The 18153-nt window shown below is 47.0% G+C and overlaps 1 protein-coding gene across 6 annotated transcripts in view; it reads left to right on the forward strand.

Moving 5' to 3' along the window:
• HGSNAT (heparan-alpha-glucosaminide N-acetyltransferase) overlaps window positions 1–18153 on the forward strand; it is a 65341-nt gene that overhangs the window by 37111 nt on the left and 10077 nt on the right. For all 6 annotated transcript variants that reach the window (XM_054499800.2, XM_054499796.2, XM_054499798.2 and 3 more), the window contains 4 exons: window positions 2666–2826; window positions 4080–4195; window positions 16871–16992; window positions 17705–17831. In XM_054499800.2, the coding sequence (XP_054355775.2) occupies window positions 2666–2826; window positions 4080–4195; window positions 16871–16992; window positions 17705–17831 (526 nt within the window). The remainder of the gene's footprint in view (window positions 1–2665; window positions 2827–4079; window positions 4196–16870; window positions 16993–17704; window positions 17832–18153) is intronic.

The following is an 18153-nucleotide window of genomic DNA, read 5'->3' on the forward strand; positions in this document are numbered from 1 at the left end:
TGCTGTCTTTTGGATAAAAACCATTTTAACTGGGGTAAGATGATATCTCATTGTAGCTTTGACTTGCATTTCTCTGATGATCAGTGATGTTGAGCACCATTTCATATTCCTGTTTGCCATTTGGATGTCTTCTTTTGAGAAATGTCTGTTCAGATCTTTTGTCCTCTTTTTTTTTTTTTTTTTTTTCTAGATGAAGTCTTGCTCTGTAGCCCAGGTGGGAGTGCAGTGGCATGATCTTGGTTCATCGCAACCTCTGCCTCCTGGGTTCCAGTGATTCTCCTGCCTCAGCCTCCCGAGTAGCTGGGATTACAGGTGCGCGCCACCACACCTGGCTATTTTTTTGTATTTTTAGTAGAGACGAGGTTTCACCATGTTGGCCAGGCTGGTCTTGAACTCCTGACCTCAGGTAATCTGCCCGCTTGGCCTCCCAAAGTGCTAAGATTACAGGCGTGAGCCATCGAGCCCGGCCTTTTAATCCATTTTTAATTGGATTATTAGATTTTTTTTCCTATAGAGTTGTTTGAGCTCCTTATATGTTCTGGCTATTAATCGCTTGTCTGATGGGGAGTTTGCAAATATTTTCTCCCATTCCATGGGTTGTCTCTTCACTTTGTTAATTATCTTCTTTTCTGTGTGGAAGCTTTTTACTTGATATGATCCCATTTGTCCATTTTTGCTTTGATTACTTGAGCTGTGTGGAGTGTTAATCAAGAAATCTTCACTTACTCCAGTGTGCTGGAGTGTTTCCCCAATGTTTTCTCTTAGTAGTTTCATAGTTTGAGGTCTTAAGTTTAAGTCTTTAATCCATTTTCATTTGATTTTTTTTATATGGTGAGAGATAGGGGTCTAGGTTCATTCTTCTGCATATGAGTATCCAGTTTTCCAGCATCATTTTTTTGAAGAGACTGTTCTTTCTCCAATGTGTGTTCTTGGCACTTTTGTCAAAAATGAGTTCACTGTAGCTATATGGATTTAGCTCTGAGTTCTCTATTCTGTCCCACTATGTGTCTGTTTTTATGCCACTACCATGCTGTTTTTGTTTCTATAGCTCTGTGGTATAATTTAAAGTCAGGTAATGTGATTCTTCCGGTTTTGTTCTTTTTGCTCAGGATAACTTTGGCTACGCTGGGTCTTTTGTGGTTCCATATAAATTTCAGCATTGTTTTTTTCTATTTCAGTGAAGAATGTTATTGGTATTTTGATAGGGATTGCATTGAGTCTGTAGATTGCTTTAGGTAGTGTGATCATTTTAACAATATTAATTTTTCTAATGTATGAACATTGAATTTCTTTCCATTTTTTGGTGCCCTCTTCAATTTCTTTCATCAGTGGTTTATAGTTTTCATTGTAGAAATCCTTCTCTTCTTTGGTTAAGTTAATTTTGAGGTACTTTATTTTATTTGTGGCTATTGGAAATGGAATTCCTTTCCTGATTTCTTTTTCAGGTTGTTTTTTGTTGGCATATAGAAATGCTACTGATTTTTGTATGTTGATTTTGTATCCTGCAACTTTACTGAATTTGTTGATCAGTTCTAATAGTTTTCTGGTGGAGTCTAGGTTTTTCCAAATATAAGATCATGTTATCTGCAAAAAAGGATACTTTGACTTCCTCCTTTCCAACTTGGATGCCCTTTATTTGTTTCTCTTGTCCGACTGCTCTGTTTTTATACTCATTATTAGTGCCATGTTGAATAACAGTGGTGAAAAGTAGGCATCCTTGTCATGTTCCAGATCTTGGAGGAAAGGCTTTCAGTTTTTCCCAGAGACACCAAGGAATGCAGCAAGAGCAAACTTTCATCTTGATCCCTTGCCAAGTAATTAGAAAAATCAGTATTCTAACTCTTTTTTTTTTTTAAAGAGATAATTTAGGGCCGGGCACGGTGGCTCATGCCTATAATCCCAGCACTTTGGGAGGCCGAGGCAGGCGGATCACGAGGTCAGGAGATCGAGACCGTCCTGGCTAACACGGTGAAACCCCGTCTCTACTAAAAATACAAAAAAAGGAAAATTAGCCGGGCGCGGTGGTGGGTGCCTGTAGTCCCAGCTACTCAGGAGGCTGAGGCGGGAGAATGGTGTGAAACCAGGAGGTGGAGCTTGCAGTGAACCGAGATCGTGCCACTGCACTCCAGTCTAGGCAACAGAGCGAGACTCCGTCTCAAAAAAAAAAAAAAAAAAAAGAGATAATTTAGTATGGTCAAAGAAAAGAAAGGAAACATGTGTGACTCAGACTAAATGGAGAGAGAAAAAGTAAGCTTTCATTTTCCTTTCAGGCGCAGAAGGGTGTATAGAAATGATTGAAATGTGTGTTTTTCAAGGGCTTTGAGGGTGTGCTAGTGAATGTCTAGTTATTTGAAGGCATTATTGTGGCATCGAATCATCATTTCTTTTTGATAACGAAATGGGAGGGTTGTCCTTGGAAATTCCATTTAATATTAAAGAAATTTTCTCCTAAGACAGGACTTGAAGGTGCACTGTCAAAAACCTTCCAGCCCCTTGGGGCTATATTCTGAGCTCTTCCTCTACTGTTAGCTCAGTATTATTTCAGTAATTGGCTACTTTAAACAAATTATGGTTGCTTCTCTTTTATAGCATATTATAAAATGTTACTGATATATAGACAAAAAAATTGGAAATGGCCACCTATTAATAACTGGATTCTTTTTAGGTTTGTATTTATTATGGGATCTTCCATTTTTCTGTCAATGACTTCTATACTGCAACGGGGATGTTCAAAATTCAGATTGCTGGGGAAGATTGCATGGAGGAGTTTCCTGTTAATCTGCATAGGAATTATCATTGTGAATCCCAATTATTGCCTTGGTCCATGTAAGTACTTTTTCCCTCTGTTATATATATTCAGGTTGAAATATGGAAACTATGTGTTGTAATTTGAGAGAAATGCAATTCCTCCATCTCAGGTGCCTGCAAATAGGGTAATCATTAGGAAAGTATATACAATGGTTGTCTAACTGTGAGCATTATTATTATTATTTTTGAATTTTAGACCTGGGAGGAGCCTCTGAGACTACTCAAACCCTTCTCTTGTACGAAGGAAAAGTCTGAGGCCAAGAGCGATTGAAGGTTTTCTCTGGATTATCTGAGTGTAGTGAGAGGCACAGCAGGGACCAGACCAGGCCACCTTGGTCTCCAACTTTGCCCCCCGCTAATGTGATTTCATCAGCTTTCAATAGTGTGCAGCAGTTCACGAATCCAGCTTCACCGGCACTTGTATGGCAGATGGGTTTCTGGAAGGAGTAATATCTTTGTCATTAGTTTAGTGGTGCGCAGGGACAGCAGAGCTGAGGGAAGGCTTGTGAGCCCTCTGCTTTGAATGAGTATCAGAGTCGGGAGGACACAAGTCACTGTCCTCAATGGCCTTGCAACTGTCATTAGCAGAAGAGGGCACAAACGTCTAGAAAATGGCCAAATGGAGCCCTCAGGCAATACGTACTTTAATAGGCACTAGCAAGAGGTGGAGGTCACTTCCAGATGGTGTTTCATATGAATGTGGACTTGGTGGATCTCCAAAAAGGGAGCCACTGCTTCCAGTAGGATTCATTTTAGGGTTTGTTGTCAGATCTGTTCTTCCGGTCATACGGTTGGGTAGCAGGTAGGGCAGTGGGGGTCAGTCAGTGGTGTTCTTGTGGTGATACAGCTGGGTAGTGGGTAGGGCATGGAGAGTGGCTTGTGTTGGGCCTGCAAGGTCCTAGCGGACGTGCGGGTTGATTGCAAATTCCTAATAGGAAAGAGCCAGGGTCAGGCGCAGGCCTGGCTTTATCCCCACACCTGAGTAAGACGCTTTGGTTCTTATCCCAGTCTCTCACCTGGCCAGCTTCCTGTTTTGAGTTTGAGCCATGTCCCTGACTGACCCTCCCTCTATTAAGAGGGATTGGCCTGTTTTTGGAAGCTGGGCTGAGCCCATGTCTCTTGACCGTATATATTTCCATGTCCAAGAGCTTAAAAAAGACTTACTTAGATGCAATATAGGTATGTCTTCCCCTTTAGGAAACAAATAATGTTGTCCTGGGATGAGAGGAGAAGTCCTGGCTAACACTTGACCTAACTTGTGTCTTTCGCAGTGTCTTGGGACAAGGTGCGCATTCCTGGTGTGCTGCAGCGCTTAGGAGTGACATACTTTGTGGTTGCTGTGTTGGAGCTCCTCTTTGCTAAACCTGTGCCTGAACATTGTGCCTCGGTGAGAAACCATGTTTTAATTAAGGAAAACTTTTTTTAAATTAAAAAAAATGTATTGTGTAGTGATACGGTCTCACTATGTTGTCCAGACTGGTCTCTCACTCCTGGCTTCAAGTGATCCTCCTGCCTTGGCCACCCAAAGCGCAGGGATTACAGGTGTGAGCCACCGTGCCTGGCCAGAAACTGTGTTCTTGTTGTTGTTATTCTTGTTGTTGTTGATACAGGGTCTTGCTGTGTTGCCCAGGCTGGGGTGCAGTGGTGTGATCTTGGCTCACTGAAGCCTCAACATCCCAGGCTCAAGCGATCCTCCCTCCTCAGTCTCCTAATTAACTGGGACTACAGGAGCGCACCACCATGCCTGGCTAATTTTATTTATTTTTTTGTAGAGACAAGGTCTCACTATGTTGCCCAGGCTGGTTTCAAACTCCTGGACTCAGGTGATCTTCCTGCCTCGGCCTCACAAATTGCTGGGATTACAGGTGTGAGCCACCATGCCCAGCCAAAACTGTTTTTTTAAAAAAGGGAGAACAAAGGGGGATATGGTTTTTAGAACTTCTGAAATTTCTGCATGCAATACTGTACATCTGCTAATCAAATACATTCTGATTTTCACTTCCGTTAGTTATTTTTAATCTTTATGTCAATTTTTTTATTGTAAAATACACGACATGAGATCCATCCTCTTAACAAATTTGTCAGCAGACAGTAATCACATGCATTCTTTTTTCCTCTTATTTTTAGTTGATATGTAATAATTGTATATATTTATGAGGCTCAGAGTAATATTTTGATACCTGTGTATCATGCAGTGTGTAATGATCAAATCAGGGTAATTAGCATATTCATCACCTCAAACAGTTATTATCATTTCTTTGTGTCAGGAACATGCACAATCCTCTCTGCTAGTTTCAAATGCATTCTGTTGTATTTACTTCTTGGAGACAGGGTCTCACTCTGTTACCCAGGCTGGAGTGCAGGGGCACGATCTCAACTCACTGTTGCCTTAACCTCCCAGGCTCAACCAATTCTCCTGCCTCAGCCTCCTGAGTAGCTGGGACTATAGGCATGCACTACCATGCCCAGTTAGTGATTGTATTTATTGTAGAGACGAGGTTTCACCATGTTGCCCAGGCTGGTCTTGAATTCCTGGGCTCAAGTGATTTACCCGCCTCAGCCTCCCAAAATGCTAGGACTACAGGTGTGAGTCACCATGCCTGGCCTCATTTTTTTTTTTTTTTTTTTTTTTTTTGAGAGGGAGTCTTGCTCTGTCCCCCAGGCTGGAGTGCAGTGGCGCGATCTGGGCTCACTGCAAACTCTGCCTCCTGGGTTCACGCCGTTCTCCTGTCTCAGCCTCCTGAGTAGCTGGGCCTACAGGCGCCCGCCACCACTCCCAGCTAATTTTTTTTTTTAATTATACTTTAAGTTCTAGGGTATATGTGCACAAGGTGCAGGTTTGTTACATATGTATACATGTGCCATGTTGGTATGCTGCACCCATTAACTCGTCATTTACATTAGGTATATCTCCTAATGCTATACCTCCCCCTTCCCCCTGCCCCACAACAGGCCCTGGTGTGTGATGTTCCCCACCCTGTGACCAAGTGTTCTCATTGTTCAATTCCCACCTATGAGTGAGAATATGCAGTGTTTGGTTTTCTGTCCTTGTGATAGTTTACTGAGAATGATGGTTTCCAGCTTCATGCATGTTCCTACAAAGGACATGAACTCATCCTTTTTTATGGCTGCATAGTATTCCATGGTGTATATGTGCCACATTTTCGTAATCCAGTCTATCATTGATGGGCATTTGGGTTGGTTCCAAGTCTTTGCTATTGTGAATAGTGCCGCAATAAACATATGTGTGCATGTGTCTTTATAGCAGCATGATTTATAATCCTTTGGGTATATACCCAGTAATGGGATGGCTGGGTCAAATGGTATTTCTAGTTCTAGATCCCTGAGGAATCGCCATACTGACTTCCATAATGGTTGAACTAGTTTACAGTCCCACAAACAGTGTAAAAGTGTTCCTATTTCTCCACATCCTCTCCAGCACCTGTTGTTTCCTGACTTTTTAATGATTGCCATTCTAACTGGTGTGAGATGGTATCTCATTGTGGTTTTGATTTGCATTTCTCTGATGGCCAGTGATGATGAGCATTTTTTCATGTGTCTGTTGGCTGCATAAATGTCTTGAGAAGTATCTGTTCATATCCTTTGCCCACTTTTTGATGGGGTTGTTTGATTTCTTCTTGTGAATTTGTTTAAGTTCTTTGTAGATTCTGGATATTAGCCCTTCGTCAGATGGGTAGGTTGTAAAAATTTTCTCCCATTCTGTAGGTTGCCTGTTCACTCTGATGGTAGTTTCCTTTGCTGTGTAGAAGCTCTTTAGTTTAATTCGATCCCATTTGTCTATTTTGGCTTTTGTTGCCATTGATTTTGGTGTTTTAGACATGAAGTCCTTGCCCATGCCTATGTCCTGAATGGTATTGCCTAGGTTTTCTTCTAGGGTTTTTATGGTTTTAGGTCTAACATTTAAGTCTTTAATCCATTTTGAATTAAGGTGTAAGGAAGGGATCCAGTTTCAGCTTTCTACATATGGCTAGCTAGTTTTCCCAGCACCATTTATTAAATAAGGAATCCTTTCCCCATTTCTTGTTTTTCTCAGGTTTGTCGAAGATCAGATGGTTGTAGATGTGTGGTATTATTTCTGAGGGCTCTGTTCTGTTCCATTGGTCTATATCTCTGTTTTAGTACCAGTACCATGCTGTTTTGGTTACTGTAGCCTTGTAGTATAGTTTGAAGCCAGGTGGCGTGATACCTCCAGCTTTGTTCTTTTGGCTTAGGATTGTCTTGGCAATGCAGGTTTTTGGTTCCATATGAACTTTAAAGTAGTTTTTTCCAATTCTGTGAAGAAAGTCATTCTAGCTTGATGGGGATGGCATTGAGTCTATAAATTACCTTGGGCAGTATGGCCATTTTCACAATATTGATTCTTCCTATCCATAAGCATGGAATGTTCTTCCATTTGTTTGTGTCCTCTTTTATTTTTTTTTTATTTTTTTTTTTTTTAAATTTCTGAAGTATTTATTGATCATTCTTGGGTGTTTCTCGGAGAGGGGGATATGGCAGGGTCATAGGATAATAGTGGAGAGAAGGTCAGGAGATAAACACATGAACAAAGGTCTCTGGTTTTCCTAGGCAGAGGACCCTGCGGCCTTCTGCAGTGTTTGTGCCCCTGAGTACTTGAGATTAGGGAGTGGTGATGACTCTTAAAGAGCATGCTGCCTTCAAGCATCTGTTTAACAAAGCACATCTTGCACCACCCTTAATCCATTTAACCCTGAGTTGACACAGCACATGTTTCAGAGAGCATGGGGCTGGGGGAAAGGCCATAGATCAACAGCATCCCAAGGCAGAAGAATTTCTCCTAGTCAGAACAAAATGGAGTCTCCTATGCCCACCCCTTTCTACACAGACACAGCAACAATCTGATCTCTCCTTCCTTTCCCCACACTTCCTCCCCTTCTCTTCAACAAAACCGCCATCGTCCTCATGGCCCGCTCCCGATGGTCGCTGTCTCTTCGGAGCTGTTGGGTACACCTCCCAGACAGGGCAGCCGGGCAGAGGCGCTCCTCACCTCCCAGACAGGGCGGCTGGGCAGAGGCGCCCCTCGCTTCCCAGACGGGGCCGCCCGGGCAGAGGCGCTCCTCTCCTCCCAGACGGGGCGGCCGGGCAGAGGCGCTCCTCACTTCCCCGACGGGGCCGCCCGGGCAGAGGCGCTCCTCGCTTCCCAGACGGGGCCGCCCGGGCAGAGGCGCTCCACAGTTCCTCCCAGACCGGGTGGCAGCCGGGCAGAGGCGCTCCTCACCTCCCAGACGGGGCGGCCTGGCAGAGGCGCTCCTCGCTTCCCCGACGGGGCGACCGGGCAGAGGTGCTCCTCACTTCCCAGAGGGGGCGGCCGAGCAGAGGCGCTCCTCACTTCCCAGAGGGGGCGGCCAGGCAGAGGCGCTCCTCACTTCCCAGACGGGGCGGCCGGGCAGAGACGCTCCTCACTTCCTCCCAGATGGGGTGGCGGCCAGGCAGAGGCGCTCCTCACCTCCCAGACAGGGCGGCCGGGCAGAGGCGCTCCTCACTTCCCAGACTGGGCGGCCAGGCAGAGGCGCTCCTCACCTCCTAGACGGGGCGACCAGGCAGAGGCGCTCCTCACTTCCCAGACGGTGTGGCGGCCGGGCAGAGGTGCTCCTCCCTTCCCAGATGGGGCAGCCAGGCAGAGGTGCTCCTCACTTCCCAGACGGTGTGGCGGCCGGGCAGAGGTGCTCCTCCCTTCCCAGATGGGGCAGCCAGGCAGAGGCGCTCCTCACTTCCCAGACGGTGTGGCGGCCGGGCAGAGGTGCTCCTCCCTTCCCAGATGGGGCAGCCAGGCAGAGGCGCTCCTCACTTCCTCCCAGACGGGGTGGCGGCCAGGCAGAGGCGCTCCTCACTTCCCAGAGGGGGCGGCCGGGCAGAGGTGCTCCTCACTTCCTCCCAGACGGGGTGGCAGCCGGGCAGAGGCACTCCTCACCTCCCAGACGGGGCGGCCGGGCAGAGGTGCTCCTCATCTCCCAGACGGGGCGGCCGGGCAGAGGTGCTCCTCATCTCCCAGACGGGGCAGCTGGGCAGAGGTGCTCCTCGCTTCCTCCCAGACGGGGTGACGGCCGGGCAGAGGCGCTCCTCACCTCCCAGACGGAGTGGTCAGGCAGAGGCGCTCCTCACTTCCCATATGGGGTGGCGGCCGGGCAGAGGCGCTCCTCACTTCCCAGATGGGGCAGCCGGGCAGAGGTGCTCCTCACTTCCTCCCAGACGGGGTGGCAGCCGGGCAGAGGCGCTCCTCACCTCCCAGACGGGGTGGCCGGGCAGAGGCGCTCCTCCCTTCCCAGACGGAGTGGCCAGGCAGAGGCGCTCCTCACCTCCCAGAGTGGGCGGCCGGGCAGAGGTGCTCCTCACTTCCTCCCAGACGGGGTGGCGGCCAGGCAGAGGCGCTCCTCACCTCCCAGACGGGGCGGCCGGGCAGAGGCACTCCTCACCTCCCAGAGTGGGCGGCCGGGCAGAGGCGCTCCTCACTTCCCAGAGTGGGCGGCCGGGCAGAGGCGCTCCTCACTTCCCAGAGTGGGCGGCCGGGCAGAGGCGCTCCTCACTTCCCATAGGGGGTGGCAGCCGGGCAGAGGCGCTCCTCACTTCCCAGATGGGGCAGCTGGGCAGAGGTGCTCCTCACTTCCTCCCAGACGGGGTGGCGGCCCGGCAGAGGCGCTCCTCACCTCCCAGATGGGGCGGCCGGGCAGAGGCACTCCTCACCTCCCAGACGGGGCGGCTGGGCAGAGGCGCTCCTCACCTCCCAGAAGGGGCGGCTGGGCAGAGGCGCTCCTCACTTCCCATATGGGGTGGCAGCCGGGCAGAGGCGCTCCTCACTTCCCAGACGGGGTGGTGGCCAGGCAGAGGCGCTCCTCACTTCCCAGATAGGGCACCAGGGCAGAGGCGCTTCTCACTTCCTCCCAGACGGGGCGGCCGGGCAGAGGTGCTCCTCATCTCCCAGACGGGGCAGCCGGGCAGAGGCGCTCCTCACTTCCTCCCAGACGGGGTGGCAGCCGGGCAGAGGCGCTCCTCACATCCCAGATGATGGGCGGCCGGGCAGAGGCGCTCCTCACTTCCCAGATAGGGCAGCCGGGCAGAGGGGCTCCTCACATCCCAGACGATGGGCGGCCAGGCAGAGACGCTCCTCACTTCCTAGACGGGGTGGCGGTGGGGCAGAGGCTGTAATCTTAGCACTTTAAGAGGCCAAGGCAGGAGGCTGGTAGGTGGAGGTTGCAGAGAGCCGAGATCACACCACTGCACTCCAGCCTGAGCACCATTGAGCATTGAGTTAGCGAGACTCCGTCTGCAATCCCAGCACCTCGGGAGGCCGAGGCAGGCAGATCACTCGAGGCCAGGAGCTGGAGACCAGCCCGGTCAACACGGCGAAACCCCGTCTCCACCAAAAATACAAAAACCATTCAGGCGTGGCGGCGCGCGCCTGCAATCCCAGGCACTCGGCAGGCCAAGGCAGGAGAGTCACAGGAGCCCGAGGCAGGGAGGTTGCAGCAAGCTGAGATCCCGGCAGTACAGTCCAGCTTCGGCAACAGAGGGAGACCGAAAAAAGAAGGAGAGGGAGACCGAAAAAAGAGGGGAGAGGGAGAGGGAGAGGGAGAGGGAGAGGGAGAGGGAGAGGGAGAGGGAGAGGGAGAGGGAGAGGGAGAGGGAGAGGGAGAGGGAGAGGGAGAGGGAGAGGGAGAGGGAGAGGGAGAGGGAGAGGGAGAGGGAGAGGGAGAGGGAGAGGGAGAGGGAGAGGGAGAGGGAGAGGGAGAGGGAGAGGGAGAGGGAGAGGGAGAGGGAGAGGGAGAGGGAGAGGGAGAGGGAGAGGGAGAGGGAGAGGGAGAGGGAGAGGGAGAGGGAGAGGGAGAGGGAGAGGGAGAGGGTTTGTGTCCTCTTTTATTTTGTTGAGCAGTGGTTTGCAGTTCTCCTTGAGGAGGTCTTTCACATCCCTTGTAAGTTGGATTCCTAGGTATTTTATTCTCTTTGAAGCAATTGTGAATGGGAGTTCACTCATGATTTGGCTCTCTGTTTGTCTGTTATTGGTGTATAGGAATGCTTGTGATTTTTGCACATTGATTTTGTATCCTGAGACTTTGCTGAAGTTGCTTATCAGCTTAAGGAAATTTTGGGCTGAGATGATGGGGTTTTCTAAATATACAATCATGTCTTCTGCAAACAGGGACAATTTGACTTCCTCCTTTCCTGATTGAATACCCTTTATTTCTTTCTCCTGCCTGATTGCCCTGGCCAGAACTTCCAACACTATGTTGAATAGGAGTGGTGAGAGAGGGCATCCCTGTCTTGTGCCAGTTTTCAAAGGGAATGCTTCCAGTTTTTGCCCATTCAGTATGATATTGGCTGTGGGTTTGTCATAAGTAGCTCTTATTATTTTGAGATAGGTCCCATCAATACCTAATTTATTGAGAGTTTTTAGCATGAAGGGCTGTTGAATTTTGTCAAAGGCCTTTTCTGCATCTATTGAGATAATCATGTGGTTTTTGTTTTTTGTTCTGTTTATATGCTGGATTATGTTTATTGATTTGCATATGTTGAACCAGCCTTACATCCCAGGAATGAAGCCGACTTGATCATGGTGGATAAGCGTTTTGATGTGCTGCTGGATTCGGTTTCCCAGTATTTTATTGAGGATTTTTGCATCGATGTTCATCAGGGATATTGGTCTAAAATTCTCTTTTTTTGTTGTGTCTCTGCCAGGCTTTGGTATCAGGATGATGCTGGCCTCATAAAATGAGTTAGGATGGATTTCCTCTTTTTCTATTGGTTGGAATAGTTTCAGAAGGAATGGTACCAGCTCCTCTTTGTACCTCTGGTAGAATTCGGTTGTGAATCCATCTGGTCCTGGAGTTTTTTTGTTGGTAGGCTATTAATTATTGCCTCAATTTCAGAGCCTGTTATGGTTCTATTCAGGGATTCAGCTTCTTCCTGGTTTAGTCTTGGGAGGGTATATGTGTGGAGGAATTTATCAATTTCTTCTAGATCTTCTAGTTTTTTTGAGTAGAAGTGTTTATAGTATTCTCTGATTGTAGTTTGTATTTCTGTGGAATCGGTGGTGATATCACCCTTATCATTTTTTATTGCATCTATTTGATTCTTCTCCCTTTTCTTCTTTATTAGTCTTGCTAGCGGTGTATCAATTTTGTTGATCTTTTAAAAAAACCAGCTCCTGGATTCATTGATTTTTTTGAAGGGTTTTTTGTATTTCTATCTCCTTCAGTTCTGCTCTGATCTTAGTTACTTCTTGCCTTCTGCTAGCTTTTGAATGTGTTTGCTGTTGCTTCTCTAGTTCTTTTAATTGTGATGTTAGGGTGTCCATTTTAGATCTTTTCCTGCTTTCTCTTGTGGGCATTTAGTGCTGTAAATTTCCCTCTACATACTGCTTTAAATGTGTCCCAGAGATTCTGGTATGTTGTGTCTTTGTTCTTATTGATTTCAAAGAACATCTTTATTTCTGCCTTCATTTTGTTATGTACCCAGTAGTCATTCAGGAGCAGGTTGTTCAGTTTCCATGTAGTTGAGCATTTTGAGAGAGTTTCTTAATCCTGAGTTCTAATTTGATTGCACTGTGGTCTGAGAGACAGTTTGTTATAATTTCTGTTCTTTTACATTTACTGAGGAGTGCTTTACTTCCAGCTATGTGGTCAATTTTGGAATAAGTGCAATGTGGTGCTGAGAAGAATGTATATTCTGTTGATTTGAGGTGGAGAGTTCTGTAGATGTCTATTAGGTCTGCTTGGTGCAGAGCTGAGTTCAATTCCTGGATATCCTTTTTAACTTTCTGTCTGATTGATCTGTCTAATGTTGACAGTGGGGCGTTAAAGTCTCCCATTATTATCGTTTGGGAGTCTAAGTCTCTTTGTAGGTCTCTAAGGACTTGCTTTATGAATCTGGGTGCTCCTGTATTGGGTGCATATATATTTAGGATAGTTAGGTCTTCTTGTTGAATTGATCCCTTTACCATTACATAATGACCTTCTCTGTCTCTTTTGATCTTTTTTGGTTTAAAGTCTGCTTTATCAGAGACTAGGATTGCAACCCCTGCCTTTTTTTGTTTTCAATTTACCTAGTAGATCTTCCTCCATCCCTTTATTTTGAGTCTATGTGTGTCTTTGCACGTGAGATGGGTCTCCTGAATGCAGCACACTGATGGGTCTTGACTCTTTATCCAATTTGCCAGTCTGTGTCTTTTAATTGGAGCATTTAGTCCATTTACATTTAAGGTTAATATCATTATGTGTGAATTTGATCCTGTCATTATGACGTTAGCTGGTTATTTTGCACTTTAGTTGATGCAGTTTCTTCCTAGCATTGATGTTCTTTACAATTTGGCATGTTTTTGCAGTGTCTGGTACCGGTTGTTCCTTTCCACGTTTAGTGCTTCCTTGAGGAGCTCTTGTAAGGCAGGCCTGGTGGTGACAGAATCTCTCAGCATTTGTTTGTCCGTAAAGGATTTTATTTCTCCTTCACTTACGAAGCTTAGTTTGACTGGATATGAAATTCTGGGTTGAAAATTCTTTTCTTTAAGAATGTTGAATATTGGCCCCCACTGTCTTGTGGCTTGTAGAGTTTCTGCTGAGAGATCCGCTGTTAGTCTGATGGACTTCCCTTTATGGGTAACCTGACCTTTCTCTCTGGCTGCCCTTAACATTTTTTCCTTCATTTCAACTTTGGTGAATCTGACAATTATGTGTCTTGGAGTTGCTCTTCTTGAGAAGTATCTTTGTGGCGTTCTCTGTATTTCCTGAATTTGAATGTTGGCCTGCCTTGCTGGGTTGCAGAAGTTCTCTTAGATAATATCCTGAAGAGTTTTTTCCAACTTGGTTCTGTTCTCCCCGTCACTTTCAGGTACACCAATAAGACACAGATTTGATCTTTTCACATAGTCCCATATTTCTTGGAGGCTTTGTTCATTTCTTTTTACTCTTTTTTCTCCAAACTTCTTTTCTCGCTTCATTTCATTCATTTGATCTTCAATCACTGATACCCTTTCTTCCACTTGATCGAATTGGCTACTGAAGCTTGTGCATGCGTCACGTAGTTCTTGTGCCACAGCTTTCAGCTCCATCAGGTCATTTAAGGTCTTCTCTACGCTGTTTATTCTAGTTACCCATTTGTCTAATCTTTTCTCAAGGTTTTTAGCTTCTTTGCGATGGGTTCGAACATCCTCCTTTAGCTCGGAGAAGTTTGTTATTACCATTCGTCTGAAGCCTTCTTCTCTCAACTCATCAAAGTCATTCTCCAACCAGGTTTGTTCCATTGCTGGCAAGGTGCTGCGTTCCTTTGGAGGAGAGGAGGCGCTCTGATTTTTAGAATTTTCAGCTTTTCTGCTCTGTTTTCTCCCCATCTTTGTGGTTTTATCTACCTTTGGTCTTTGATGATGGTGACATACAGATGGGGTTTTGGTGTGGATGTCCTTTTTGTTTGTTAGTTTTCCTTTTAACAATCAGGACCGTCAGCTGCAGGTCTGTTGGAGTTTGCTGGAGGTCCACTCCAGACCCTGTTTGCCTGGGTATCACCAGTGGAGGCTGCAGAATGGCAAATGTTGCTGCCTGATCCTTCCCCTGGAAGCTTCATCTCAGAGGGACACCCAGCTGTATGGGGTGTCAGTTGGCCTTTACTGGGAGGTGTCTCCTAGTTAGGCTACTCGGGGGTCAGGGATCCACTTGAGGAGGCAGTCTGTTCGTTCTCAGATCTCAAACTCTGTGCTGGGAGAACCACTACCCTCTTCAAAGCTGTCAGACAGGGAGGTTTAAGTCTGCAGAAGTTTCTGCTGCCTTTTGTTCAGCTATGCCCTGCCCCCAAAGGTGGAGTCTACAGAGGCACGCAGGCCTTCTTGAGCTGCGGTGGGCTCCACTCAGTTCAAACTCCTCACCTGCTTTGTTTACCTACTCAAGCCTCAGCAATGGCGGATGCCCCTCCCCTAGCCTCGCTGCCACCTTGCAGTTCGATCTCAGACTGCTGTGCTAGCAATGAGTAAGGCTCTGTGGGCGTGGGACCCGCCAAGCCAGGTGCGAGATATAATCTCCTGGTGTGCCGTTTGCTAAGACCATTGGAAAAGTGCAGTATTAGTGTAGGAGTGTCCCGATTTTCCAGGTACCGTCTGTCATGGCTTCCCTTGGCTAGGAAAGGGAAATCTCCGACCCCTTGCGCTTCCTGGGGTGAGGCGATGCCCCACCCTGCTCTGTGGGCTGTACCCACTGTCTGACAAGCCCCGGTGAGATGAACCCGCTACCTCAGTTGGAAATGCAGAAATCATCTGTCTTCTGCGTCGCTCACACTGGGAGCCGTAGACTGGAGCTGTTCCTATTCGGCCATCTTGAAACCTCCTCCACGCCCAGCTAATTTTTTTGTATTTTTTAGTAGAGATGGAGTTTCACTGTGTTAGCCAGGATGGTCTTGATCTCCTGACCTCGTGATCTGCCTGCCTCGGCCTCCCAAAGTGCTGGGAGTACAGGCGTGAGCCACCGCGCCTGGCCGCCTGGCCCATTCTTGATGGTATTAAATAATACCACCAGCGTCCAGTTTGCTGGTTCTGTCTCTTGGGGCATTATTGCGATTTTTTTCAACTTCCTTGTAGCATAACATATATATGTGTAAAATTCATGTAACGTTTTGGTATCTATTCAAATGCTGTAAAGTTCAATTTTGAGGATAATCCCCAGGTAGGGCATGGGAGAGTGATGGTATTGTGCTTGGCTGTTTGGCATTGCTTCTTTATCAGAAGCATGTCGGAGTCCCATCTCATTTGTGATTACTTCCTCTCTTCTATAAATTGCTAGGTGGAGTTCATTCAGGTGACACTTCTTTCCCCCACCCACCATTAGTGACAAAAATTCCGACAGAAATGTTTAAAATCTTCCATTTGGGGTCCTATTCAACATTCAGTTAATAAAGCCATGTTGTCTTCTAGCTTCTTTCAAGATACGTAACTAGCAAGTTCATCACTGAGTCCCACATTCTCTGGGTGCTTCCTACAATGTTAGTTATCTAGTTTGGGTGGCGTTTTAGTCATTGTTACTCTTTCCCCCTCTGCCCTTGTTATTAATGTGTCCTCTGGCTGTGAATTTCCTTAAGGTGAAGGAGAGGCGAGACGTGCGTGAGTGGGCACAGAGCTTGGTCAGCCATGGATATCAAAGCTGCCATTTTCAGCCCTTCTGTGGGACCTGAGGGTCCACAGAGGTGCATCCTGGGCCATCACCATAGGGTCAGGGGTTCAGTGGGACACTAAGAACAGGTGGGCCGCACCCTTCAACCACACAGATCCAAAAGTTTGAATTTCGTTAGTTTACTTAAATATTTTATTTTTAAATTTTAAATCACAGGTATATTGATGTATAATTTATGTACCATAAAACTCCCATGTTGAAAGTGTACAATTTGATGATATTTGCTCTATTCAGAGTTGTGCAGCTGTCACTAGTCTGTAATTCTGGAAGGTTTTCCTTACCCCATGAAGAACCCTGCACTCACCACCAGTCACTCCCCACATCACAACTCCCCCAGCCCCAGGCAACCCCAACCTACTTGCTGTCTCTACACATGTACCTGCTCTAGACAGTCCCTATACATGAAGTCATATAACATGTGGCCTTTTGTGTCTGGCTACTTCCACTTAGCATATTTTTTGAGGTTCATCCATGTTGCATATGTCAGCACTTCCTTCCAAATTGCTGAATTAGATTCCGCTTTAGGGATACACCACATTTTGCTCACTCATTTATTAGTCGGTGAACATTTGACTTGTGTCCCCTTTTTTGCTGTTGTGAACAATGCTCCTGTGTGTATATGTACAAGTTTTTGTGTGAACATATGTTTTCAGTTCTCTTGGGTATAGGAATAGAATTGCCTGCTGATTTCTTTTGAATGGGTGTTTTGCTGTGAGATTTCATGGAGAGGGAACATCTGGAGAATCTAACGTAGTCAGTAAGTTTTTGTATTACTGCCAAAAAGGCCAAGAAATGAGTCACTGGGAATTTCCTAAAGACATGTGCTTAGTTCCCTTCTATTTGCATTTAGTTCACGCGTGTTTTATTTTTCTGCCCCCACTCAGGAGAGGAGCTGCCTTTCTCTTCGAGACATCACGTCCAGTTGGCCCCAGTGGCTGCTCATCCTGGTGCTGGAAGGCCTGTGGCTGGGCTTGACATTCCTCCTGCCAGTCCCTGGGTGCCCTACGTAAGCGAACCTCTGGGGGTCATCCCTTGTGCATGTCTTGTTCTGCCCAGTCAGAGGTTCTGGGCTTTCACAAGTCTTGAGTCAGAGGAATTCTCTTTCCCTCTTCTTTCTCCTTTGAGGCCTGCTTTGCATGGGGAGAGGAGATTGGCACATGTCCAGAGTGATATCCCTGTGGGTGGTGTGAGGGTCAGCTTGAATAGAAATCGGGCCTCCCACCTTCATAGTGTGGGAGCAGTTTGTCAGTGAGCGTGCATGAGCCAGAAGGACGTTTTAGCTGGCTCATGTTTCGGGCTCTCTGAATTGGACCGCATACATAGCCAATATAAACTATGTGGTTTTTTTTTTTTTTTTTTTGGAGATGGAATCTTGCTCTGTCGTCCAGGCTGGAGTGCAGTGGCATGAACTCGGCTCATTGCAACCTCCACCTCCCAGGTTCAAGCAATTCTCCTGCATTAGCCTCCCGAGTAGCTGGGATTACAGGTGCACACCACCATGCCCGGCTAATTTTTGTATTTTAATAGAGATGGGGTTTCACCATGTTGGCCAGGCTGGTCTCAAATTCCTGACCTCAGGTGATCTGCCCGCCTTGGCCTCCCAAAGTGCTGGGATTACAGGCGTGAGCCACTGTGCCCGGCCTGAGGTTTTTTTATTCTTGTGCCTCTGTTCGCCCTTCTGAGGTCTTGTCATTTACATATGCTTCTCGCCTTCCTAGTGGTTATCTTGGTCCTGGGGGCATTGGAGATTTTGGCAAGTATCCAAATTGCACTGGAGGAGCTGCGGGCTACATCGACCGCCTGCTGCTGGGAGACAATCACCTTTACCAGCACCCATCTTCTGCTGTGAGTGAGACTCGAGTTCGCTTAGAACTGGAACTCAGGCTTTCAGAAGTGAAGGAAAGTAGAAGGAGCCAGCAAACTTTAAACCATGCCTATTAAAGAAAACACACTGAGAACTGATGCTTATCTGAAAAGTCAGCTAACTTAATGACTTTAGGGATCACTGTGTGGCAGTGTGTAAAGATTATTTTGGATTTTAAAGTGAGAATGTGGAGCTGGACACAGTGGCTCACACCTGCATTCCCAGCTACTCGGGAGGCCGAGGTGAGAGGATTGCTTGAGCCCAGGAATCTGAGACCAGCCTGTGCAATAGTGAGACCCCGTC

The sequence above is a fragment of the Pongo pygmaeus genome, chromosome 7 (assembly GCF_028885625.2).
Source record: "Pongo pygmaeus isolate AG05252 chromosome 7, NHGRI_mPonPyg2-v2.0_pri, whole genome shotgun sequence".
NCBI lineage: Eukaryota > Metazoa > Chordata > Mammalia > Primates > Hominidae > Pongo > Pongo pygmaeus.